The 27,295-nt window shown below is 39.5% G+C and overlaps 1 protein-coding gene across 1 annotated transcript; it reads right to left on the reverse strand.

Annotated features, from left to right (window-relative positions):
• Positions 1-3,024: 3,024 nt before the first annotated feature.
• slc2a1b (solute carrier family 2 member 1b) lies at positions 3,025-23,016 on the reverse strand. Its single transcript, XM_018683886.2, has 10 exons — positions 22,559-23,016; positions 13,745-13,840; positions 9,416-9,576; positions 8,951-9,191; positions 8,634-8,796; positions 8,183-8,370; positions 7,887-7,991; positions 7,373-7,474; positions 7,071-7,274; positions 3,025-6,240 (listed from the first exon to the last, which is right to left on the reverse strand). The coding sequence occupies exons 1-10, from the start codon at positions 22,571-22,573 to the stop codon at positions 6,040-6,042; spliced, it is 1,476 nt and encodes a 491-aa protein (XP_018539402.1). The 5' UTR covers positions 22,574-23,016; the 3' UTR covers positions 3,025-6,039.
• Between the last annotated feature and the right edge of the window lie 4,279 nt (positions 23,017-27,295).

A 27,295-nucleotide genomic window follows, 5' to 3' on the forward strand; every position in this document is an offset into this window, starting at 1 on the left:
ACCACAGCAGTTTAAGTGACAGCAATATTTCTGATAGAATCCTAGATGTCGGTTTCTATCAATAAACTTAAAGTGAGGATATGTTTTATAGCGCACAAGCAGAGGATTAGGGGACAAAGAGGACAATCAAACACAGAGGCTTCAATGGTCACAACAATTACACATGCACAAATTTGTGGTAATCCGTGGAAACTGCGGAAATTTGCTTTTTAATAGGGGTCATTTAACCTCCTGTACAGCATCTCTCTTCCCCTCTGAGGATTTTCATTCCCTCCCTTCTCCCCCCCCTTCGCTGAAATCAATAATGGCAGGACATGAAGCAACGTCACAGTTATATTTAACAGCAAACATGCCTTTGAACTGCTTGATCCTATCCATCAAGGAGGGGGGAGGGAGTGGGGGGTATGGGGGGATGGGGAATGGATTTATACATGTAATAACATGGGAGGGAGATATGGAAGCTGCGCCCTGGGTGTTGAAGGCGTCTCTGCTTTGTTCCAACCCCCAACCCCCCTCCCAGAGGTTCTGGGCTGGCTCGCCATCCGTCTGGGCAACAAACACTCATGTGCCAGGGCATGATCAAACATATTCAAATGCTTGCATTTGCCTGGGCCTCTCCTGTATCTCATTATTCAGTATATTGCTCTTGGTGACCTTGAGAATTGTTTAAAATTCACAGGAACAGACCTTCAAAATGTGTTTTGGTTGTTTGCTCTTTGCCTTTAGAAATCACTTTAAACCTGAAAGGTCACAGATAGATGATGGATAATTGCACTTTATTGTTTGCAGGTGTGCGGCTGTTTTCTCTGAAGGGAAAGTGCATCAGATCAGTGTAAAATAAAAGATATTCTAGTGAGATTTAACAGATGTCTATAAAAAGGCACACAAGTGAGAGGTGAGACTCTTGCCCTTTAAAGACAGCTGGAGGACATGAGTGAAGTGAGGCGTTTCTCTAGCAACGATAACCATAATATCATTTCATCTCGAGGTCATCCATGGAGGTTAACATGAACTAATTTTCTCTTCACTTGACCTAACTATGGGGAGAAGCCAAGGGAAGTCATGCACCCACCATATTCTGTACAAACATGATTAAATAAAACCTAAGACGTAACATTTCACCTTTTAAAAGCCCAGCTGGCACATTAAACCAGTCATCCAATGTCATAACTGTTGTGTAACAGGTTAAAGGGAAATGTGAGACCTTATATTTGTAACTCAGATGAAAGATACAGGCAGGGTTTGTGTGAATGCTTCTTAGAAGAGAGGGAAAATGTAGATTCAGTCACTCAGGGGTCAGATAATTTTTCTAGAGGTGCCATCTTCAAAGACGTCTTTGAAGCCAGAGAATCACATCTGGTCACTCAGATAGGTTTTTTTTCCCCATCTCACTTGTAAATGCTTGTACTCTCAAAGAAATCAGTAAAGATTTTTCCAGATTGGCTTCCTTGGTCATATTCCTCTTTTCAACAACGTGGTGTCATCACAAGTGCTTACATGTGACTTGAGCTATCTATGTTAGCCCAGGAAAGCTGTGAGGGGCATTTATCGGTCTCATATTGTTTTAACAGAAAGATCTAAGCTCAGGGTTCATTTTGCAGCTTTTAAATCCTCTGCCCAATCCCAATGTCGCTCCTAAGGTCTAAGCCCTGAACCCTCAGAGACTCGACCAACATCACCTGATAAGTGACTGAGCGCCAGAGACTGCAATGGCTCAAAACAGTATGTTTGGGAATGGGAAAAGCTCTTTCATGTTACCTTGACGACACCAAAACATGTTTTGTATCAATGTGGGTTTTGGATTTTTCGTTTGCTTCACAGCTGAGGTACTTAAGTAACCAGCTGATGGATCAGAACATCTTGCAGGCTCTTGCCTTACAGAGTGGATAACAGGTACTCATCAAATAATCAATTTACTCAATTTTGTCAAAACAGCAACATAAAGCAAACATTAAAATAAATGGTTGATCAATAAACAAGGTTTGTAACATGGCATATGTGTTTTTATTAGTCTCTAGTGACTATGTGTGTATACATGTTAACTTTTTTGTGTCCTTGGTTTGAGTTTCAGTCTGTTCACTCATACTTTCACTCATTCAGTCCTTTTGTTTGTGTGTACATGTTTGAATTCTGCTGTCACTCCCTCCTGCCATCCTTTCATCACCTGTAGAATCACCTGACCTGCCCCTGCTCCCCACTCACCTATTCACCTGATCCCCATCCCCTCATTACCACTCAAGGATGCACACCAATCCATTTCCACTTTCCCTCTGCCAGATTGTCTTTCCAGTGTGCTGCTCTTTACTGGCCCGTGTTGATCCTAGTTGTCTCTTTTATCTTGCCTGTGTTTTTTGGATTTTGCCTCAGCCTTACCCTTTGTACTTACTTTGTTTTCTAAGAAAAGACTCTTTACTTCGTCATCTCTCTCCTTAGTCCTGAGTTGTGCTCTTGGGAGATGAAATTGAAAGCTCTCAAAATCTAGATAATGGTCCTTTGAGTTTAAATTCCTTTGTTACACATGCTGTTCACCAAAGATCAAGAATGAAGTTCCAGGTTAAATCTCACAGTTAAAGCTACTATAATCAATACTTTCATACCATCAACTTCTTACACTATGTGCAATATCACGTCTTGTGACAAATCCAGAGATAATTATCACCTGACTCAATTCTCCTCTGAGGTTTTTTAGCATCTTTCAGCTCACTGGTTTACTGTCCTTTTCAGACACAGTTCTTGTAATCAGCTAAAGCTGTTTATTTACTGATATGTCTCCTTCAACCACTGATGTCACTCACAAATACCAAACATGTTTTAAAAAACCTTTGTGAACAACCAGGAGTGACTGAATCTGAAAGACTTAAGATTAGAATCTTTACATAGCACATGCTATATGATTTTATCTATTGGCTGTCAACAGTAGATAACCCAGAGCTTGCAGCTTGTTTCTCCCGCCTCCAGTAGGCAAAAAAAAAAAAAAAAAAAAAAAAAAGTTAGTGCAAAGCAACAAAATGACCCAAAAACGTCTTATCTGTACATATGATCTCTTTTATTCAGCCATTAAATCACTTACACAAGACTGTAGAAGCATTCAGATCATCATCCATCATAATTATATTTCTGTAGCAGAGGTTCACATTCCAGCACCATACACACAGATCTTTTATTATTACAAACATTAGAATACGCTTTGTGCACTAAAACGAGAACACTACTGAATGCAATTCATCAAAAACAATCCTTACATGTATAATCTGAATTAAAATGATCAGGCCACAAAATATCCTTAGCTATCAGATCAAAAAGGGAATAAAATAGAAGAGTGGAAGATAAATGCATAGAGAAGTACAACACAAGCACTAATCATTAATTTATCTATCAAAAAAAGTTTCAAAAACTTAAATATTTCATAAATTTGGAGTTGGTGAGGCTGTAGTGTTTCATATTTACATCATCCTGTGTTTTTAGACCACTGATCTGTCTTCACAGGCTACAGGCTGCATTAAAAACGAAATGCCCGAGCAGAAGTGTGAATCTATGTACATAAAATACAGTTCTGATATATGCATTAGATATAAATCTGTGTGGGGAAGTGCATCTTCTGATGTAAATGAGTTTGCTGGTGACGATATGTGAAAACAACAAAATATGCAGAGAGTGGATGTTACAGTGCTTTCCAGGACAGATGAGGTGACCCACTGAATGTCAAAAAAATATATACTATAAAGATATACTATGTACAATAATTAACAACCAATTATGGAATGATTAAAATGTTTTTTGACAACTGGGTTGAATTTAAATCAAAAGTCCTCATTAGACTACAAATATTTATTATATTTACTCACAACTGACCTGTGTGTGTGTGTGTGTGTGTGTACGCGCACATGGCGAAATATGCTCTATACAAGACTGCAATAGATATGAACAAATGAAACAATTTCACACATTTCCATTTCAAAAACACAAAGTAATCCATTAGCAGTACTTCAGTCTCTCTTCAGTAACAAAGTTTCCACACTAAGTACAAGAAAAAAATAAAAGACCAAAACAACCTAAAAGAGTTTGAACTACAACTGTGAATAATAAAGTGCTGCTAAAAAGATAACTTTCCTCAAACAACGCATTTAAAGAGGAGTAACGCATGATACAGCAGTCACAGACAGCGACTTATACAGCTAGGCAAAGTGAGTCTACAGAGTTTTCTTTTTCACCAGCTACAGTACAGAACACAACCAAAACAGACAGAGAGAGCTACACAATACTGCAGAATTCAGTGCGGAGGACACAAAATGAGCTTTGCACCATAGCATTAAGTGTCTATCACTTTTGACACATAATGCACATAATGGAGTGCAAGGAACACTAGGAGTTTGACCAAACACATGTGACAAGCACTTTCAGGATGACAAAAACTTTTCCAAGAGTTGACATTCATTTTGGTCCCTGTTATTTCTTTTTCTATCCTTCTCATTTTTTCTGAAGGTGCTTCGTCATTGGTGAACAGGGGAACAGTGTGCAGCCCGTTTTGTGTTGAAAAGCTCTAAACAGCTCTCGGGCCAATTCACCAGACTTGGAAGAAGTGAAAAAGTGAAGATGGTCTGCTGACAGAAGCTTTCAGTCTGGATCAGACCGGTCTGACCTGAAACTGCTCCACAGTGATAAGGCTGAAAGGCTGAAGGAAGAGGAGGCTTGATTGTTTCAGACGAGCACTTAGACTCACAAACGTTCTGCTTTTGTGAGACAGATTTTTGGTTTTGTGGCTGCTGATTGTGGCTGTGCACTTATCTCATGTCATGGTAAAATGGATGGATGATTTATTCATTCAGCTTCACTGCCAAGTTCAGTGCACTGGTGCTGATCTGTGCAGATAACATTTCATCAGCTGTGCTGCTAAAAAGGAATGGGTAAAAACACATGAATTAATTTCTTGGTGTATTATTTGGATACAGTTTTGTCTCCATGGCTAAAAATAAATCTTTAACATTTTCAATAACAAATAATTTCTAACAATAAGAAGAGTAGGCTATTGTCCAGCAGGAGTAAATAAGTAACAAATATGTAAAATATGTAGAGTTATACCATTCACAGTAAAACACTAGCATATCCTCCTGAGACCCGGCCCATTCATTTATGTCCTTTATAATGGACATTTTGTTCACCTTTATCTTTCTTAAGTATTTGGAGTTACCCTTCCAAGCCAAAGATATAATCTGCTCCTTTTTTCTTGTTTTCTAAATTTAGTTCTATTTTCACCCAGATATCGTCCTGTTGTCCTCTACAATGGACATGCTGTGAAATTAAAATAAAAAATATATTTAAAAAAATTAAAATTGTAAGGTGTTTTTTTTTGGCCCAAATAGATAGGAAATCACACAAAAACAGAAATTGTAAGACACTTTTTTCCCTTGGTTCTCAGGAGGATATGACAGATTGTGTGTTCAGTAACTTAGAAGGTACAAACAACTTCTTCTTTATCAGTGGAACACTGGGGCAATTTTCTGAGGGCAGTGCCCCATCTGGTGGAGGGAGACCTAAGTTGAACTGTGCAGCATTTACAGTCTACAGTGATACAGTATTACAGTATGATTGACAAAAACAAAGTATTTTTTGCACAGTGAACAGATCTCTACAGCTACAGCGCTCTTTAACCAGAGAATAACAAAGTGACTATACTGTAACAGGCTACACAGAACAGAACATAAGCACATATCAGTAATATATTCAGTGAAAAAAGTTATTTAAAAAAAGGCTGGTTGATTGATGCAGACACTTGTTTTCCTTCTTTAAAATATTAGAAATCTTCCCGATCTATCCTCATCTCCCCTTTCTACATCCGACATGAGAAGGGCAGCGGTAAGACGTCATGTTGGGGAATCGACACGGGGCTGGTCGGTGTTTGGTGATGATGTCCGAAATGTGGTGACAGTGTGGAAATTACTCTACCAAATGGATCTGTCTACTTCTAGTTAGTAGACCCCTCTTGTTTCTCCTCGTCTTCCTCTGAGAAAATGTTTGTTAAGAAAGTTATACACAAGTCACTTAGAGCTGAGAATCAGCCCCCAGGCTGTTGAGCTCCTCCGGCGAGTGCTTCTCTCCTCCCGTGACAGCTGTCTGACGGAAGCCAGCGGTGATCTCGTCGAATGTCCGGCCCTTGGTCTCTGGCACTTTGAAGTAGGTGAAGATGAAGAACAAGAGCAGCAGCACAGTGAAGATGATGAACACGTAAGGGCCACACAGTTCCTGTAAAGAGGCGTAAGAATCAGTTATTTAGCGGAGACCTAATGGAGTTCAGTCCTACATGATATGACAGTAAGGATATGAGACAGATTAATTTAATCTGGAAAGATGTATCTGAGAGACCAAATGTGATCATCATATTTTTTTGATGATTTGGTATGACGATTTTAATTTTCAGCTGAAATGTGTACGTTTCACATTTTATATATATAGGAAACTTGGCAACTTTCTTCTGATGAAGGGGTAAAGAGGCACACCCCAAGGTGTGAGGACTGGTGACAAATGACAACTGGTGTAAAAAAGTACATTTAAAAGGACATCTAATCTGAGAAACATCAAACAGTGATATTGCACATTACCACCACCATCTGGCTGATAAGTGTAAAGCAGTTATTTTTGCTTACAACAAACACTGTCATTACTGGTATTTTTTTTATTCTCTGCAATACTTTTAAACCTTTTCACATCCCTAACAGTGTATTCAGTTTATTTTCTGTTAATATGACCAATTGCTACTTATGAAAGCTGAGTTCCTACAACTCATTGGCTGGTGATTTGATTGGTCACAACTAGAAGCTCTCAGTCTGGTCTGAATTGGTCAGAACAAAAGTCATCAGCCAGACAGGAGTCAACTATGTGTGATCATTGGGTCAGTCTTTGTTTTAAATTACAAAACCAGCCATCTAGTTCTGCAATTAACTTTAATTTAACTAAATCCTAACTATCATTATCCATACAATTAGTGACAATTTACACGATTCTCTCCAGGAAAGGTCATAAGGAAATACAGACCCATAAAATAGCTTAACCTCAAACTATTTTTTTCTGCTCACCTCCACATACTGGAAGCACATTCCCACTATGAAGTTGGCAGTCCAGTTGGACAGACCAGCGATAGCGATGGCTGAAGGCCTGGGTCCCTGCGAGAACAACTCTGCCACAATGAACCAGGGGATGGGACCGGGTCCAATCTCAAAGAATGCGACGAACGCAAAAATGGCAACGATGCTCAAATATGACATCCACTTGAGCTGGTCCTACAAGAACAGAGCATAAGGAAAAAAAAGGTTAGATATCATATTTTTTAGCACATTAATTGCATATCTGAGTTGTCATAACGTGTTTGTTGACCTACCAGCAGAGCCAAGGCAATTGTCATCAGAACAGCAGATCCAGCCATACCCAGCAGCCCTAGCAGGTGCAGAGACCTACGTCCTGCACGTTCTACCACAAACAGCTACACACACACACACACACACACAAACGCGCGCGCGCAAAAAGGAAAAAAGGAAAAAAGGAAAAAAAAAAGATGAGGACAACAGTCAGACAATGCAGTACAGCAAAATAATACATTGTAGAGTTCAGTTAAGTTTTACTGTTCACTGCTCTAACAAACTTGTCACTCATTCTTAGAGGAAAATATTCTACTGCACAGAAAGAAGCTTTGCATTTACAGTTTTGGTGCTACATATAAAAACTCTTATTTAATCCTGACACTGTTTGACCTCAGATATGTCGAAAACAACTATCTTGAAAAGTACTGAATCGTTTCTGGGTGAAAATATCTCTTGAATGATGTTTATACTTTTTTATCCGTAGTGTTATGATGATTTCACTTACAAATTTTTAAAACTTTACATCATACTCACCGACACCACAGTGAAGGCTGTGTTAACGACACCAGCCCCAATGGTGGCATAGACAGGCTGCTCGACCCCAGCTTTCTCAAAGATCCGAGTGGAGTAGTAGAACACCTAAAAGCACAACAACCACAAAGAATAAACATGAGATGGTTTTCTTTTCTGATCTTTTACAAGGTTGACATGTAGTTATGTTCAAAATATCTTCATCTATTTGTGATGAAGCTCTCTTGTGAAATTGTGTACCAAGCTTTTCAGGAAAAAGTGATGTTACTATTGTCTAATATCTGCATCTTGAAACTCACAGCATTGATACCAGACAGCTGCTGGGAGAGCTGCAGGATGATGGCGACGATCAGGGGCTGGCGGTAGAGGGGCGACTGGACAAGCTCCTTGATGGTCACTTTTTTCTCCCTCATCATCTGCCGGCTCTCCTCCTTCATCTCCTGCATGTCAGCACTTACATCTGTGGTGCCTCTGAGCTTCTTCAGCACTGAAATGTATAGAGAAAAAGAAGATTGTTGACTTTACGAACTACACTATTTCGAGTTAAGCTACAATTTCCTTTGCCATTTTGTTTCCTTTGGTGACATCTTTGAACATTTCAGAAGCCATTTGGAATCTGTGATAACACTTGAAACTTGGGAGTAGTCTTCAAAGTGTCAATTCACATTTACTGTAAACACACAGCACCACTAGATTAAAAAATGACAGCAGTTATAACTACTAATCTCCACTTAACGTGTATGAACTCACCAGACTTGGCCTTGTTCTCTTCGTTCCTGTTGATGAGCAGGAAACGGGGGCTCTCAGGGCAGAGAGGCAGCAGGACGCACTGTATCACAGCTGGGATGAAGATGAAGCCCAAGAGGAGTGGCCACAAGTTCTCATTGCCCATGATTGCCTCCATTCCAAATACCTGAAACCAACAACGACACACACAACCCAGATATGAGCCACCTGCAAGGCTTATCAAACCATCTGATTCTTCATAGGATAATCACTAAACTTCACCATCCACATTTCAGAATCAAAATAATAATTTTTGTCTGGAATAACTTTTGTCCACCAACCTGTGCAATGAGGATGCCGACGACAATGCCCAGCTGGTGCAGGGTGCCCAAGGCTCCTCGTAGAGATGTTGGGGAAACCTCACCCACATACATGGGCACGAACCCCGTAGAGAGGCCGGAGTAGAGACCAACCACAAAACGACCAATGATCAGCATTTCCCAGGAGCCTGCCATCTTGGAGAAGCCCATCAGAGCAGCTGCGATGAAGGCCAGGATATTAGCCATGAGCATGGAGTTCTTCCTGTAAACATCGAGGAACAAGTTCAAATTACATTTAACAAATTTAATTCAGGCAGGCTGTCAGCAAAATTTACATTTACAGATTTGCATACTGACATTCAGTCCTAATTTTTGCTTTTTACTCCCTGTATGAAGAAAATGTATAAAGTATAATCTTTTTCTATTCCAAAAGTCCAAGACTACTGTAATATTTTAATACCAGTGAGGATTTTATTCAACAATTACCTTCCTAGGCTGTTGACAAAGAGTCCAACGGAGAAGGAGCCTAAGATGCCACCAACAGAGAAAATGGAGACAGAGATGGACCAGATGGCTGTTAGGGAGTTCTTGGTGATCTGGTCCTCATAGCGCTGGTACCATGTGTCATTTATGAAGCCCTCAATAATCTGCAAAGGTAAGAAAAAAAAAGACAATTCTATTTTTTCTAGTTTTTGTACAAATAAACAAGCTGGGTTCCACAATAGACTTTGACTAGAATCATATTTTATCATTTTGCTTAATGAAGCACAAACATTATTTGACCTTAGAAAAAGAGAATCATCATTATACAAGTGGTGTTATGTCACAGTTTTAATGTCATAATCACAGTTTCTTGAGCTCCTCAGGATCAAGTCATGTGCTTTATGTTTTCCTCTTGCTCAGGCACATATAGTGTTTTAGCTGAGCTGTTTCTGTGTCACCAGCTGATGGCAGCACTGAATGATCATCACCATTTCCTGGCAACTAGGAAGTTTACCAGCCATGGTTACTTGCCAAGTTTCTGTTCCTCCCTCCCCCTGCTCTGTCTCCTTTACAGGCAACTGTGTTGACAAACACACCCAGGAGAGCTGGTGACAGGGTTTAAGCAGCAGAGCCTGTGTCTGTTTATGTGTGCGTCACGCTGACACCTCTCATATGATTCAGAAAGGTCACCACCCAGTCTGCAACCCCCAACACTCCTTGTGACTTCACCAGTATGCTTCTGTCCCTCCACTACCACCGCTGTCGTAACCAAATGCTGACCCTACCTCTGTCATGTGCCTCTGTGATAGCATAACATCAGCCATATTTGTTTTGAAATATTAGTGTCAGGGCTCTTAACTTACTAGAGCTCAGTGATAGTATGAGCAATAAATACTCAGCAGTACCCTTACGAACCAGTTATGAATAGCAAGGCTGTCACGTCAAGGGTTTTCCCGTGATGCAGGAACACATATAGAGTGACACGTTGACACTCCTAACACAGAGCTTGGGTCATACCTACTATCAGCTTACACTCACAAGACCACACTTAGTGATAGTGTATCATCATACACTGTACTGTACCCCTGACCTTCATCCCATCACATCTACCCTTTAAAAGCCGCTTTATTTAGAAGAGGTGCTCTCTGACTTTGTACATTTGTAAGGAAGACTACAGCCAGCCGAAATAAAACTGCAACTTCCACATTCTGTTCCAGAAGTAAGAAACCTTCAATTTAAAATCCTACATACATTTGTAACTACACTAATAACTAAAAATACAGGTTTGTAATAGAATCTTTCTCAGCAATATGTTGTGTGGCTCACTTCATATGTTTAAATAAAGTGTTTATACTTCTGTTTTTTAGTCCCCTTTAACATAGACCATTTCCCTAATTGTTGCAACACAGCTCGACAGCAGGGGTCAAGGGGTTGTGTTTAGTTCAGACCCGTCTGTAATAACAGCAGGACAGATAGGACTGAACAATAGACATTTTAGACCTCACAGATTTCAATTAGAGAGTTGAAAAAATGACTTAGAGGAGAGCGATGGTGAGTTTTATTGTTTTGTTTTGATGTCAGGCCAAAATCTCCCAAAGGTATGCAGCTGGGTTGAGATCCGGTGACCGTGAGGGCTACAGTTTATGATTCGCAGAATTTTCATACTTATCAAACCAGTCATTGGCCACTCCTTCCCTATGAATGCGGGCATTGACATCCTGTTCCTCCACTCAGTTTTTCTGTTTTTTCCTTTAATTCCTCACCCGTCTGTACTTTTTATAGGCACTGAGTTTATAGTATCCTTGGTCCTGAATGGCTGATCTTGAGGAGTTACACATTTATTTTGTGGTCTCTCTCCAGTCTGATCTGAATAGAACGAGCAGCACAAACCACCAGCTGGCTCTAACCTCACAATAAAACAAGCTGTCTATTCATCCTGTCAGGCTGTCAGCGTATGTTGTTGGAGCTGGCTGGTGACCAAGTTGTCAAGGTGAACATTGTGCTCAGTACGCATGGGGAGCAAATATAAAATGATGTGGCAAAAACAGCAGTTTCTTCATTTCAGGGCAGCTTTTACTTTTTTGCAAAATGGTCTTGAATTTCATGTAGGTCCAAAATCTAATCTCACTCATGAAGTGTTTTTGATATGTTTTTGATATGTTTTTGTTTTAGCAACCAGGTAGTTGGTATGAACAACTTTAAACTAAAGGAAAGAAAATCTTTAAAAACAGCAGATTATCTCAGACTGTAGAGCTCTCTTGGTACCACTCAGTTTCAGTTACATGACTTCCCAAATAAGGATAATATGTGCAGTGTGGAACAAGGAGACGCGCAGGAGGAGGAGGACAGGACAGCGAGTCGTAGCAAGGCCCTTGAAAGAGCATATCACAGTGCAAGGCCTGCGTCACAGGCAGCAGCAGCATCACTGCAGCCTTTACCACAGGGGTGCTGGAGATAATCTGAAGTGTTGTTGCTATATAAAAGTTGTATTTGCACAATTATAGCCTCTTACGTGGTCATTAACCAATAAAGGATCAAGAGTTTGTTTCACTGCACACTCAGTCTTTAACTGTTTGCACGTGACGCTGCTTAGAGTGTTTGAGTTTGTGTGCATATGAGACCAAAGCTGGGTATCAGGAGGGGGATAAAGAGCTAAGAGGGCATGTTCATACTAGCCCAGTGTGTAACAGACACATATTCCCCACCTCCTACTCATTGTGTACCCCCTCACTCAGTCACTGAGTGCTGAGCTACATGAGGAGGAACACGTGTCGTTTTCATGGTGGAGAAAAATCTTTGCTACAATAACAACTGTTGTGTTGTTGAGACACAATACAAGAAATATCTGTAGGTTTTGTATACAGCAAGTACAGAAAGACAGAGTTAGAGCTGCAATGATTATTGTAAAAAAATGTCAAATATTCATTTGTTGTCTCTCAAATGTGAGGATTGGCTGCTTGTTTTGTTTTATTTTATTGTAAACTGAATATATTTAGGTTTTGAACTGCTGGGAATTATTTGCATCTCTAGACAGGCTGTACTCGACGACTGTGCAACTGGGAAATTTTTGCATTTGCTCAGTCTAAAATTCCCTCTTAAACATGAGCTGCCCACTTCATCCTCTCTTTATGACTCAAGAAAAGATGCATGAAAGATCAAATCTTTACCCAGACTCTCTTTTGTCTTTTTTGTGTCTATTCCAACATAACTGTTGAAAGCTGCTCTCATTCACAAATGGTCATCCAAATCAAAGTGCACGATAGCTTTGACAGTGTGATGATAGTGGGCGAGAGGTCCAGATGAAAATCAGGCTAAATCAAACACCTGTGACTCCTGTGATCACTGTGACAGTTGGTCTCTAGCACACTGAGGTCTCTGTGTATGCCAAAGGTAAATCAAAAAAGACAAAGTGGAGCTCTGGCCTGTCTGGCGACACACCTGTGACCTGTGGAGAGACAGCTATGTAGCCACAGGGTGTGTTCAGACCGGCGCAAACGGGTAGACAAGTTATTACACATAATGCAATATAGACATTCCCCAGGAAATTAATTTATTTAGTGTACCTGTCTGTTAATAAAACCTACTGCAGGTTTAGTCCTCAGGGAGTATAAAATCATCTTTTCTATTACCTTGGTTTGTTATGGGAATAGATGACTGTCTACCTCTGTCATTTAATTTCCTCTGAATTTCTTTGTCTAGCTTTTTCCAGCCTGTTTGCTGGTCAGCCGAGGTCCAATTTTGGGCATGGACACACTCTTTTACACAGGAATCGCTCAGAGTCTGTTAAAACAGATGTCCTTGGATCTTAGCCTAAATGCAGCTATTATTATCTCAACCCCCTTGTCCCCCTCCACTTTCTGTCTTGTTCTCCAACAAATGAGTGAGCAGCAAGTACTGGAACTAGCTTGGCAGGGAGAGGGATCTACTGAATGAATGACAATATACTTCATGCTCAGGAGTAAAGGCTCATTTATGCTCAATATTAGATACAAATACAGATATAGATGGAGCCCTCTGTTTGCACTATGTGTTTATTTTGTCCATATTTGTGTACGTTTTCAGAAAGCTTATGGATACAGACGAAATGGAACAGCACCGCAAGAAAATTGTTTGTTGTCACCAGAAACATTTGACACAGAGCTGCCGTATAGTGGATGTATTGCTTTACATCCAACGTAAAGGATGCTATGGCGCAGTGACAATTACATTGTTATTTTCATACATAAAGGGAGCATAAATAAGGTTTGTAGTGTCTTGGAGGCTAAAACAAGCCTTCAAACTGTCATGGAGATGCTGTTTCAGCAGTATTGTATGCACACTCGCATAACTCACCTTTTGAGGGGCATTGATGACACCAGTGTTGTAGCCAAACTGCAGAGAGCCGATTACAGCTGTTCCGACACTCATCAACAACGGGAACGTTATTTGCTGCATGTGAACAGAAAACAGAGGAGATACTGTCAGTGAAAAGACCAGTTTGACCAGTTATTCAACATTTTATCCAGTGGACAAATGGATTCATTTGTCCAAGAGCTGGGACAAGTGCAAATAGTATGATTAACATAATAGTTATAAGAATCATCTTTTCAGTTAGGAAACTCCCACACATACCAGTGAACAAAACTGAAAAATCAAATGAATGCCAAATGTTTTCTTGGGACAAAACATATACTATCCCCCTGTATCAGTGACTTATAGCTTTGGTTGTGCTTCAGTTGCTAAATATTCAGGTTGGGCAGCCTCTAATTTTACCTCCATAACCCGCATAATGAATGCACTGTTAAAAATATCCTGAAATATCTAGAGAACATTTGGGCTACATTATGCAACAAGGTGAAAATGAACAGCCCATAAAAGATGTCTTATTACACGTAAAAGGAATGGACTCATGAGGAACAAGGAAGAGATGGAGAAATATGCCTTTAAACTCTTACTGGACAGACACCTGTTCCAAGGAAGCAGAGAGTAATGAAAACAACTGAGCTAAACTAAAACCTAGGGTATGTCTCTTTACATCAGTCGATGTTTTTGTTATCCAGATAACTGGACAAATTCTTGTAATAGGTCCAGGTTAGAGCCAGGTGTTTCCATGTTTTAAGGCCCATGTTATTGTCTGTGTTCCTGCCCCTGTTACTAAAGAGTTCATTTTAAGCTTTATCTCAGTTGAGCCCAGTAGATTAGTCGAGATTTTCCTCATACCAAAAAGTTAATAAACCATGTCGCTGTCTGCTTCCTCTTCCCAGAGAGACAGCCTCAAGCCACTATTTAACTTCTTGTTGTTGTCCATCCAAAGCTACTATAATTTCTTCTTCTACTACTTGTGCTCTAAGTTTGTGAGTATGGATCGAGAACTAGCATGAATTTAAGTTTCCACACTTACATCACATATTCAGATTTATCCACCTGATACCACAGGTGGTATCACACGTACTTCCACACGTACTTCAGATTAAATTTAGAGAAAAGCAAACAGCAGAGCTGCTTACTGTTTCCATCTCTGATATCTCACCACCAGTCATCATGTCTGGATGATTAATGTTTTGCCTTCAAGTCCTGTGATTCACACCAATCCCCTGCCACAGTGATTCACACTAGATAGGTTCCTTTTGTTATGGCAATAAAAGACCTGACCTTCACCAGGGTAGATGTCACCAGGAAATTTCTTTTCTTTATCATATGTAGACAACATGAGCAGAAATGCAACTTATTCCAACTTTATTGTAAGAATTAAACCTGCATATTTCCAGTCATTTTTCTAAATTAACCTGTAGACTACAGTGAGAATGGACACTATGAGTCCTCTGACCTACCAAGATATTAAATTATTACATAACAAATGAAATCCTGGTAGTAGGTCCTTGAGCAAAACAGTGAATATCAAATGCGTACTAGGATTATTTAAAACTACATTAACTGAAGCTTTCTGTAATTCAGCAGAAATGAGCTGCAAACACAACACTAGCTTAACCTAACACTAACCATCATCACTTTATAAGTTTAAATGGATAACTTGCATTTATTTGCACTTCTATTCATCTGGGGTCATATTTATGTCTACCTGATGAATCTAAGCCAAAAATGTACTACTTTATTATGTCTAGCTCTGTTTTTGGTATATACCAGCTTCTTGGAGAAATTCCTGGTTCTTTTGCTGCTAAGTGCTTAACTATGTTCACCTATTTGTTATCTTTGTCTGTCTGCAGATTGGAGTTGGGTAGGTAGTATACTGTGGGTTTTGTGGCTTTTTTTCACTGAACACATCTGAAAAACAGTGGTGAGAGTGAAACATAACAGAAAAGCCGCGGGCCAAAAACCAAAAAAATGAGCTGAAAGATGCTCAAAAGCTCTATGGAGTGCTCTGCGGGGAACTGCCGGGCCAGGGGATTATTTCTGTGGGTTCATCACTATGTTGTAAATAATTTCACTTTATACAAGTAATCACTTGATCCACTGTTAATATAAAAATACTAATTAAAACAGCTTTAAGTATACATTCTTAAGTATTTTTGCAAAGTTAAAAGTAATTACAGCCATTGTGTCTCCACAAGATTCAAACCTTGAGGCTGATTCTCTGGAAGTTTCTTAAAAAGAAGACAAACAAAAGAACCGACCCCACCAGGTTTCATTAAGAGAGCAGTCCTTGGAAACTATTTAAAAGGATTGTGCCTGCTCCTCTGTAAAATTACCAAGTGCTGCAGGCTACTTTTAAATAGTAGTAGTCTTTGTGACAGAAGTAGCCTGGGTAACACACAAGTTTCAAAGTTTTTTCTCATGGCCAAACTTCCTCCCCTGCATAGCGAAGAGGGAGGAGAGCAGAAAGAGGAGGAAGAAAAAAACTGTGTGTGTGTTTGGAGGCGGTCACTCCAGTGAGTCTAGAAAGATTTAAAGACCCACCTACACTGCTCAGCCAATAGGGTCTCTTGTTATAGAGGGTGACAGGACTGTTTAGACACAGTATATAAACACACACATTTCAGCATTGCAGGGCTTAAAGGAGCCATGCTTCCAATGAGAAGACCAGCCAGAACTGATGTCATTCAGTAAAAGCCACAGTTCCATTGCTGATTAGAGATGAGGATTCAGTGTCCTACCAGCTGCTTTTTTACTATAAACAGAGACGTCCTGCCTGTCCTCCTCTGGGACAAGTCAGCACTGAGCCTGCTCAAGTCTCACCCCCTCTGGGGAATAGCTGGAATTATTAGCAAAAACTCCCCTAAATGTGGCTGTTTGAATACAGCTGCAAACGGCTGTCAAACATGGAGACGGCAGCATGTGCTCATGTGAAATTAAACATGCCTCTGTTACATCTTTACCTTTAACGTACATATGAGGAGACCTCCCTCAACCTGGCCTCAGTGCACATACAGTTTGTATAGGCTAATGTGTTTTATGAATCACAATGTTTAGGGGATTTTATTTTGAATGTCATAAATATGTAAAGCTTTCATCTAAAAAGAAAGGAAATCCAAATGTTCTTACTGTTAATAAATGGTTATTCTTTGCTGGTTATATCTAATATAAATCAGTTTAACCTCAAATGATGCACACAACTGTCTGCAAAAACTCCTCTGGGCCTTTGTTAAATACCAAAACAAGAAACTTTAGTGAGATTAATACAGTTCCCTGTAAAAAACAAAAAACAGAGACAGCAGCACAATACGTGACATCCTCATTGGGGAAACAATGAAGTCACACCCAATACAACTATTTTATGACCGTAGCCTTGAAGCCACCAGCAGTAACCAATCCTTATCCAGTGCCTTGGTTCACTACAGTATCTTAAGTAATCCCTGCGGCATGTTCCACTCCACCACAGCTTGCAGTTGTGTTTACGTTTGTAAACTGAGTTTTTGTATTTGTTTACTTACACATGATGGCTTCCTTAGCCTTTCACATGGACCTGGCATAACACTGTGTACCAGGCTCATCGACATCCAGCTTCAAATCTGATAAAGGGAGTAGGAATCCACTCTGTTCAAGGGATGGTAATTTTAAAGCTGATGGCAGCTTTAATATAAGGCCAGATAACTATTGCTTAACAGCTTGGAACAAGATGTTTATTTCTAAATAGTGTGATGCGCAAAAAAAGGGTCTATGGACCACAGTTGAAGTTATTTGTGATCAGTGCCTTGCAGTTAACAAAGCTAGTAATGCATACTTATCTTCATGGGTCTCAAAGTTTTGGGTTTATAGCAAGGGAAACTCAATTACTGTTGAGGGAATCCAGACGATTTCAGTGACTTTTTCTTATTCTTTCTCACTGTTTTAGCCTCCAATTGGCAATGTAAAAAAAAGAAAAAACCTCTGACTGGAACTGGCAAAATGCTTCTTTCAGTAGACAAACTCAGCTGCCAAAATCCACCACCATTTGGTTGGTGCTACTTTCCGACCCTGCTCCTGTAAACTACAGCTTCTCTTCCAAGACTGAATCAATGAACAGTGTTGCTGCTGGTACATTTTCCTGACTTTATAACAAGCAAAATTTTGTGGGAGTCATAAAAAAATACCTTTATATAAAAGTATCAGACATGGTATACTGAGAGTAATATCCACCCACTCCCTCGTATGCCTTTACTTCATGTAAATGCCTCCCAGAGCCAATAAACACCCATGCAAATGTGCCCTCTTTGCATGTGAAAAATAAAATGTGATGCGGGTAGGCAACCAGAAAGTTTCTGTCTTGTCATTGCTGTGGTGCAGAATTAACACTGTTGATAGTAGCTTCGGTTGCTTGGCAGCACTGCCTCTCGATTCTTATTGGGTAAACACTGACAGCAGCCAACAATACTGAGAGCACTATGATACAGGTAAACTAGCGGAAGACATGTGCAAACATTTACACGTCAGCTCACAGACAACCATACTACCCTTTTTCAGCCATGTAGACAAACCAGAGGAACCTTTATCAAGTCAAAGACAATAAAGTGCAATGAGGAAATTAAGTAGAAGAGGAGTTTGCTCCAGATGAGAACAGCTTATATAAACTAGTGTTTCACCATTTATGTTTGAGCCAAGCCTCATCCAACATCCAAAACCTAAAGCTGATCTATGAGATTACAAACATGAAATATGTCCTCTCCAATGTGATTATTTTCACAATAAAATACATCTACTAATGCTTTAACACACATCAAGCCAAACGACAGAACTTTAACTTGCTGTCTGACATGTAAAGTCAGCTGACAGAGGTGTGACGTAAATTCTTTAAAACATGAAGACGCTGCGGTAAACCTATTCTTTAGAAAAAAGTGAGGGTTTGGCCACAACAAAGAATGTAAACAGGAAATCCAACATGCTGCAGACAACACAGACAGTGTTAAGTGATACTGCAGCAAGTAATCTACATATAAATATCACAAGAATTTATGAGATGAGAATAGTTTTCAGGTATGATCACTTTACAGCCACTGCAAAAGTTTTTCTACACTTGCTTGTGTGTGTAAGGTAGAATTTATCTTTCAATATGCATAAAGATTCTCAATCTGTCTCTTAATTCTGAGATGAGGAGATAAAATAACATTCTGTTCAAGCATAAAAGTAAAATATTGAGGCAAATATCTTAAGTAATTCTTTAACACTAAACTATAAAGTGGGTCAATTTCGAGCATCAACAGTAATAAACAAATTATTAAATTTTCTCTTCACCTGAATATGGAGTACCTTAGTTTTTTAGACTTTTTTGCCTGACATATGGGATCTTTTTTCCCCCCTTTTGATAACAATTAACAGCCCGTTCTGGTTAAAACAGCCCCTACTTAACATCACAGTAGTTTATGACTCTTCCTATGAGCAAGTGGGTTTTTTTGTTGGACCACTATTTAGTCCCTGACTCATCAGAGCCAGACTCGCAGAGGATTCCGTCTGAATTAGGTCAGACAATATTAAATAGTTTGAAAAAATAGAAGCAGAAGCAGCAAATTCCCTGTAATTCAGCTATGTTCACTTCTTCCTTGCCAGTGTGGTAGATTTGTGGCAATGGCCTACGCTGCTACCATCACGTCCCTCCACACGTCACCTCTTCAGTCTCAGCTTACACAGCTGTAGGGAATCCAATATGTGCCCTGGACTCACCTCCACCCACTTTTCTCTATTCAGTCCTAAAGCCTATTCATCCTGATCCAGCTATGACCACAACTCCCAAATAGTTTTGATGTGTTTTTGCCTCTTTTATGCACCAGGGAAGAGTGTAATTTATGACAAAGACAATACCTGTGTCATGACATATGTCGTGCAGTGTTTTTAAGAGTTCTTGTTTTTGTTATTTAGTTTTTTCCCCCATGGTTGCTAAGTAAATGATAAGAAAAGATGAGTGCAAATTGCAAAGCAGAACAAAGGCATCACGTGTCTGTAATTAAATATCTTCCTCTGGTTTATATTTCTGGTCACAGAAATGGTAAATACAAAAGTAACGGCTCAGGCCAGTTCTGATTTTTTTAACCTGAACCACACTCGGGGGCGTTAAATGGAGCCCATAAGGACGGCTATGCCCTGCTTTTTATTTTATCCAGCAGTGATCAGAAGTGGGAAATCCACAGCCATCCTGTTTTTCAAGAAAGTGAATTAAACATACACTCTCACTCGCTTGTTCATCTCAATTAAAACCCTCCTAGATCTCTTAATCCCAATTTTCACAGCAAAGCCTCATTGTGCCTCATTAGGGCTTAGCTGACAGTTACAGTCTAAGACATACTGAAGGGAGGTAGTCATGCAGATGGAAGTAAATCTACGGGACTGTCTTGAGAAGGGCAGGAGTTGGCAGATTGCTGAGAGGCAGAGGATGGAGAGGAATTAAGCCTGTGCAATTAAAGCCTGTACAATAATGTGAGGCTGGTTGTTGGCTCCAGACTCCTAATCAAAATACCTGTACTGTCGAGTCTGTCAGGAGTCAAGTTTTTAGGGGCTGTTTCATCAAAAACAGAGCTGGTCAACTGTATGTTTGACCCCAATTAGCATTTCTCATTCTTTGTACAGGAGAATAAGAGGTCTGGGGTGAGTTTTTCAGACCAAAACAAAGCTTACTGTTGTTGAGAATGAAGCTAAGAGGGGAAAATGTGAAGTTAGATGTCCTTAATGTCATGTTTTGATGGAGAAGCTGTGTAATTAATGTAAATAACTGTGCTGTAATTAGAAAACAGCTGCACTGGAAGAATGAGATTCAAAAATGAAGTAAGAGTGTGAATCAAGTCCTAAAAAACAGCCTAGTGCGTGAGATCAACAGGACACACCTTATCGAAACAATAGTGGTCAGGACAGGTAGTAATGCAAGCAGCACAAATTAAACACTAGAATTAATCCTTCCCTGAATCTATTTTTCTTTGCTATAACTTTTTCTGAGAAGCCGAGTCACTCACTACAATTTCCATGTACGTATAACACTAAGAATAAGCCAGGTATGAAAATCCTAACCACGAGATGTTAATTAGCTTGTGCTGAACTACTGTTTGACGACAGACAGACAAAAACAGCTCAACACTGCTGCAAGCAACAAAACATAAAAGAGGGAGTGATGCAAACAGCTTGGGAGAGAAAGGGTCGAGGCTTTGACGCAACAGGGTTGGCAAATTTTTTATTCCCTCAGCAGACTCTCACTTTCTCTGGAAATCTGCTGTGTTGGTGTCACAGTGGAAACTGGGAACAGGGAGGACAAATTCCCATCACGTCCACAACAAACACCCCTGCAGCTGAAGGGCCTCAATAGCATGGTGAAAAATAGCATTTAGACATAAAACAACAACTGCTAGGGAAAACATTTTCTGACCATCATGTCAGACTGAGCTGCCCTGTGCTCCTCCGCTGGGTTTAACTGGTATTACATCAATGAGAAAGTAGGAGGGGGGAAGGAGTGAGGTCTTTGGCGTACGTGCCTCACTGTGCAGCATGTCTGTGTATTAGACAGTGACCACAAGCCGCAGTGTGATGGAGACAGCTTTATCAGACATGCGATAAGTCCTTTCTAAGCAATAAGCCTCACAGTTTAAGAGAATGTAAAGTCTGAAATCTTTACTTTAGATCATAATAAACATACAGACATGGTTAGGGCTTGTTTATATCAAGAATGTTAAGTTTTATGGTAGATTGATTACCGGTGACATTTAAGTGATGTATCTTGGATACTCAGCACTGAGTTTAACGCCAAAATGTATAACTTTCGTCATGTTAGCTGTCAGCTGCACCCCTATTACATGTAATAATGCAATGACAGATACTATCTTGCTGCATAAAGAATACTTTTACTTTTGATACTTTATGAAACTTTTTCTTATGTGAAATTCAAAATGCAGAAACTTAACTTGTTTAGTATTTTTACATTGTTATATTGCTACTTTAACCCTGGGGTACTTCTGAGTACCTCCTCTTCAACTGCACTTACTAAGATACTGTTATTAAAGACTCTTATAAAAGACTATATTAATAGCACATGTCAAACGTCATATAGCCTCTAACACAATGACCGGTTTCATTTTTGGATACGCAAAAATATTGTTGCTATTGTTGATTTAGACAAAGTTCAGCACACCAGGTCAATTACTGCTACGTGACAGGCGGGCATATTTACTAGGACTTAGAAGAGCCTGTTATGTGAATATATCACTGTTCAATATCTTCCCACTACGGTTGCATGATACTGCATCATACCCTCAAACTAACATGAGACATAAGAAAACTGCTCATACTCATGCGCTATGATGTCAAACACATAATAATAATAGAAAAAAAATCAAAACATTTTCGGGAAAAACAAGTGACTTTTATGTTGATATTACGGGAATAAAAATAAAGCGCCATCTTGAGTGCAGACACTTACTGGAATAGCCTACTTAAAAATCAGCATAAAAGGAAATGAAGGCGGCAAACTGTTTAAAACTTGAGAGACTTGTGAGCGCCATTATCTTTATTTAACAAAAAAGAAAGAAAAAAAATAACTACGCAATAGACAGCGTGAATATGAGCTGTATCATCATAGCTGCTGACACTCAGTCACTGCACATGTGGAAGAAAAGCCTCATGGAAAGAAAGTTATCGTCTGAACTCGCTGAACTCGTTTGACAGCACGGAAGTTAAAAAAAAAGCACCGGCAGCCTAACAGGTTAGACAGAATTTTAAAGCTCATTGTAATGAAATGAATCACATATATAATTAGCTTACCTTTCCTGAGTCCATGGTGGCAACGCTGTGAGGGAAATATTCTTGCTGCCTTATCTTTTTTTTTAATCTTCTTCCCTCCTGTCAAAGTTTACTGCGGTGCAAAGTTGATTCCTCTCGTGGGGTCGCGGGGGTCTCCCGGTGGTCTCGTTCAGAAGTGCGTCACCTTGAAGGCTGACTTCAAACTTTAGCCGAGTATTTTTTTCACAAGACAAAGTTTTTGTTTGTTTGTCTTCTCTGGAAAAGCCCGGCAGCGGAAGTTTTAGCTGGGAGGTCGACTCTGTTAAGTCAGTCCTGCAGTCGTCTCACTTCAGAGCTCGGGACGCTTTAAATTCACCGCTTTATGGACGTGTAAAGTCTTCCCGGTGTAGTTGTTTAGTTGCTGAAGTTGTACCGTCCGTTTGTCTTTACAGAAACTGCTCTTTAGTGGCATCGTGAGCCGGGTTACGGTAAGTATTATAGCTGACGCAATATTTTGGGGTGTGTCTCTGGAGTGGAGGCCTGCCTTAGCAGCAGCCAATGACACGACAGCCTCTGGCACAACAGAGGGGGGGTATGTTAATAAAGTAGGCAAGCTGTGGTGAAAGGGGCAGTCAGGTCATTTACACGTGTTACAGTGGCAAGAAACCCATTGGTGGAAGTAAAAAAATTACATTTACTTAATAATTGTCTTAATAATTTTGATGTTCTTATACTTTACTTGAGTATTCCTATTTTCCTATTCCTATTTTTATTATAACTAATACATATATTTTACTGCAGATTTTATTAATTAAAAACTATGAGGAGGTCATGAAATACGACGCATTGATATAAATGAAACTACCCATCAGTATATAAAAGTAAAATGCAAGTGGCACTGATGGACATTTTTCACTCTTATCTGACAAAATGATTAATCAATTGATTGTGAAAATAATCGGTAGATTCATGGATAATAAAAATAATGATTAGCTGCAGCCTTAAAGATAACATTTCATGGACCCCAGTATGGAAATTCACTATAAACTAGCAACCCCAACATTAGTGAAGTACACGTTAATAATTATGATCCAATAATATAGTATACATTGTTCTCAAATGGGCCATTCTGCATAATGAGCACTTTTACTTTTGGTACTTTAAGTATATCTTAGTGCTTATACTAAACTAATATTTTTGCTTAGTTTGCATGTTTTTTTCTTGTGACAGAGAATTTCCACACTGGTATTACTAATTTTATGTAATGTAACCACAATACTGGTAAATACTAGATTACTAGACTACTGCAAAGCTGTAAAGTTGGTCACTTTATTTTCAAAGATGCATTTGGAATATAGTGCATATACAATGATATATTTATTTCTGCTTAATTCTTATTACCATATTTTGTTCAGATGGTTTTGAATGCAGCATCTGTACATTTGCCTTTAGTTCTCAGCCTTCTAACAATAAGTTATTGAATCCGTTCACATGTGTGATCTAGTGATCTTTCACCAGCTCAGTGATATGACATGTCTGCCCTCCATTCAACCCCTCTCCTGTGATCTTGGATGTTTGTTACCAAAGGCTTGAAAAAACAAATTTTACAAATGAAAACTGCGCACTGCCTTTTGTTCAGGATTGAGGGGAGGTGTCCGGTCTGAGTGTGTGTAAAACAAAATAGGAAAATAATTACAAGCACCCAAAGGGAAATGCATGTGTTTGCACAGTGTTTGAAAGCACAGAGGCGAGGGAGGGTGACCGGTTGAATTTGTCAAAATTTGTCCCCTTCGTATTTTATCTTCTGCCTTTGAAACCTTGGGAAAACAATAACAGGGAACTGCTGAGGAAGAGGTAGAGTGTGAACCCCAAAATGTACAACCATATGCCTGAAAGAAGAAATTAGAGACAAAAAATAAGTTTAAGTTTGGATTTACTCAACCATCACGTTGTCACAGCAGTATTTCCAGGAGTCACTCTCATCATTTCCTCTACATCAGTCATACATTAGTAATAATGAAACAAGACATTTTCCACTCCCTTTAAGGCCCTAAAATGCAGATACTCCAAATGCATGTACTAAATCTGAGGTTTCCCCCCCTCCCTTCTACCTGTCCAGAACCACTATATCCAATACACAAGCAAAGATGAAGTGACATCATGATTTTACACGACGCACATCCTTTTTGTTGCGGTGGGCTGGTATTGAAATGGAATGAAAATAATCATGATGATAAAAGGGGAAGAACGTCTGCACTCATAAAGCAGCAGATGCGAGGAGGAAAAGTCACACATTATGGAACACTTTGTTTATGTTTGGTTTTAACATGCAAATCCTTTGTGAAAGCCCAACGAAAACAATAACAGACATTTTTCTGGAACAAAGACACAAGTGAATGTTCTGAAGGATGGTATTGTGCAGTAAATCAAACGCTCAGGATGCCAGTCAGTCCAAGTTTTGTCCTGTTTAGACAAAAAAAATAAAAATACATGGCATTATTAAGTGCTCAGGGCTTCCATTGTGCAGCACACAACCATCCTGAACTGTTTCTTGAAAAATCGCTTTCCTTGGTCACAGAAGAATCCTCTTTGATCCGTGGGTTACTGGGCCTGCAGCCAAAAAGAATTTTAAAGGGGGTGAATAATTTCAAGGAATATTTTTGACATTTTGGGAAATACACTTTCTTGTCAAGAGGTAAATGTCACAGTACTCCCATCTCTGTACAGTAAATATGAAGCTATACCCAGCAGGTAGTATACAGTGTAGTATAAAGACTGGAAACAGGTAGCCTGGCTCTGTCCAGCACCCAACCTGCATCTCATCTAAAAATTTCATATAAAACATTAATCAGTGACCTTTAGAGGTGCTGTTAAGTGGATTTTATTACCATTTTGGCTCTGTCCTTTAAGGACAGTGTTATATTCTTGTAGCAGTTTGTAGATTATTTAATTGCAGAAGTTTTGAATTTAAATGTAATAGTCTACTCTGGCATATTTACATTGTCTTTATGTTGTTGATCCCATGTCTGAAACTCCCATCACTGTACGCTGGTATACGTGTTGACCTCCCATGCCCCTGACTGCACCACCACTGAATCCCCAGGCTAATTTTCACCCGAGTCAACTGGCAGCTCAAATTCTCCTGTTCACAATGAGGGCCCAGGACTCAGTCTGTGCCCTCGTGCACGTAGGCTCCCCTGCCCCGTTATTCTCACGATTCAGTGTCCATCACCAGCCTTTGTGTCACTAATGCTCTTCTCAGGAGTTGAGCTTTCGATCCTGTGGGAGCTCAGAGTTTTCTCTCCATCACTTTTCAGGGTTAGGATTAGAGTACAGTATGTATCTGTATAAAAACAATGAACTCCACCCATGTTTTACCTTATAAAACTGATCAGCAGCAAGCATCCTGTTTACATCTTCAAACTCTGAGTCACCCTGAAATTGTAGATAGTCGTAATACAGGTTTTTGTTCAGGGCGTGTGTTCAGATGGGTGTTTTTGAACTCTCAACATTGATTGGCACCTGTCACTGAAACTATACAGCTCAGAAGTGAAACTCATCAGATAATTTGTACAAGAGAAATTAATTGCACACACTTACCAGAACATTTTTAAAGACTGAGGTGAAACTTCCCTTTGTATAATAAGAGAAAGTTTGAGTTAACAATTTTTATTTGCCTGATCGATATTGAAATTGGTTACACAGCTTATATTGCCAAACACATACGTCAAATGTTGATGTAACTCTACATTTTAATTTAATCCTCTGTTGGTAGGTAGGGCACTGATGTGGGTGGATGTGGTTCCTAAACAACAAAGAACGGGGCTGGAGATATGTAAACTAACAATGTAATTATATAGGCACACAGGACTGTGTGTCATTGAATTTAAAGGAATAGTTTGACAGCTTTTGATACAGAGTCATGTCTATGTGGCTAAAATTAAGCCATAGCCAAAAGCCATTAGTTCAAATGGGCTTCATAAGTGCTGGTAGATGTACATTGTCGCCATTGGACAAAGCTAGGCTGCAAATGTTTCCAGTCTTTGTGCTAAGCTATGCTAACCAGCTACCGGTGGAAACTTCATACTAATTGTTCAAACATGAAAATGATGAAAATCAAGCTTCTCATCTAACGCTCAGCAAAAGCGAATAAGCTCATATTTTTTAAAATGTTGAAATTTTCCTTTAAAGCTTCAGTAACTAATCTCTTAATTTTATCAGTGACACTTATTCTGATCTAACGTTATGTGATCACACCCTTCAAACCTAGTATTGATAATGAACAGAGATAAGGTATTTAGTCTGTGAGCGGAAATGCGACAACAGGATGCATGTTACGACATCCACTTCTTCAGTACATTTTGCATCTTTGCTGGAGCTCTTCCGTAAACTGCACATTGCAGACGCAATACGGACGCTCCCAAGGGCCTGGGCTTCTATCAAAAATCTGATTTGTTTCCTGCCCCTGTGCAGCCTGGGTTGTGGTCCTGAAAAACACAAATGCATCAAAGGCCATCTTTCATCATGGGGTCACAAAGGTACATCCCTGGTGCCTGTTGGTCCTGTCACTGCTGTTTACAGTAGATACAAGATTAGATCTGAAATGTCAGATTTGCCTTTAGTTGCTTTATATCAGGAATAAAGCACATTACAACACTGAGTCATTAAGTGTGTCAAGGAATATTTTTCTAATACAATTGTTAGATACAGGTCTCGGGATAGTTTCCACTGGTGCCAGGGAATTTTTTTTAAACTATTTAATTCATTTTTATTTTCTAG

Source organism: Lates calcarifer, linkage group LG12 (assembly GCF_001640805.2).
Source record: "Lates calcarifer isolate ASB-BC8 linkage group LG12, TLL_Latcal_v3, whole genome shotgun sequence".
Taxonomy (NCBI): domain Eukaryota; kingdom Metazoa; phylum Chordata; class Actinopteri; family Centropomidae; genus Lates; species Lates calcarifer.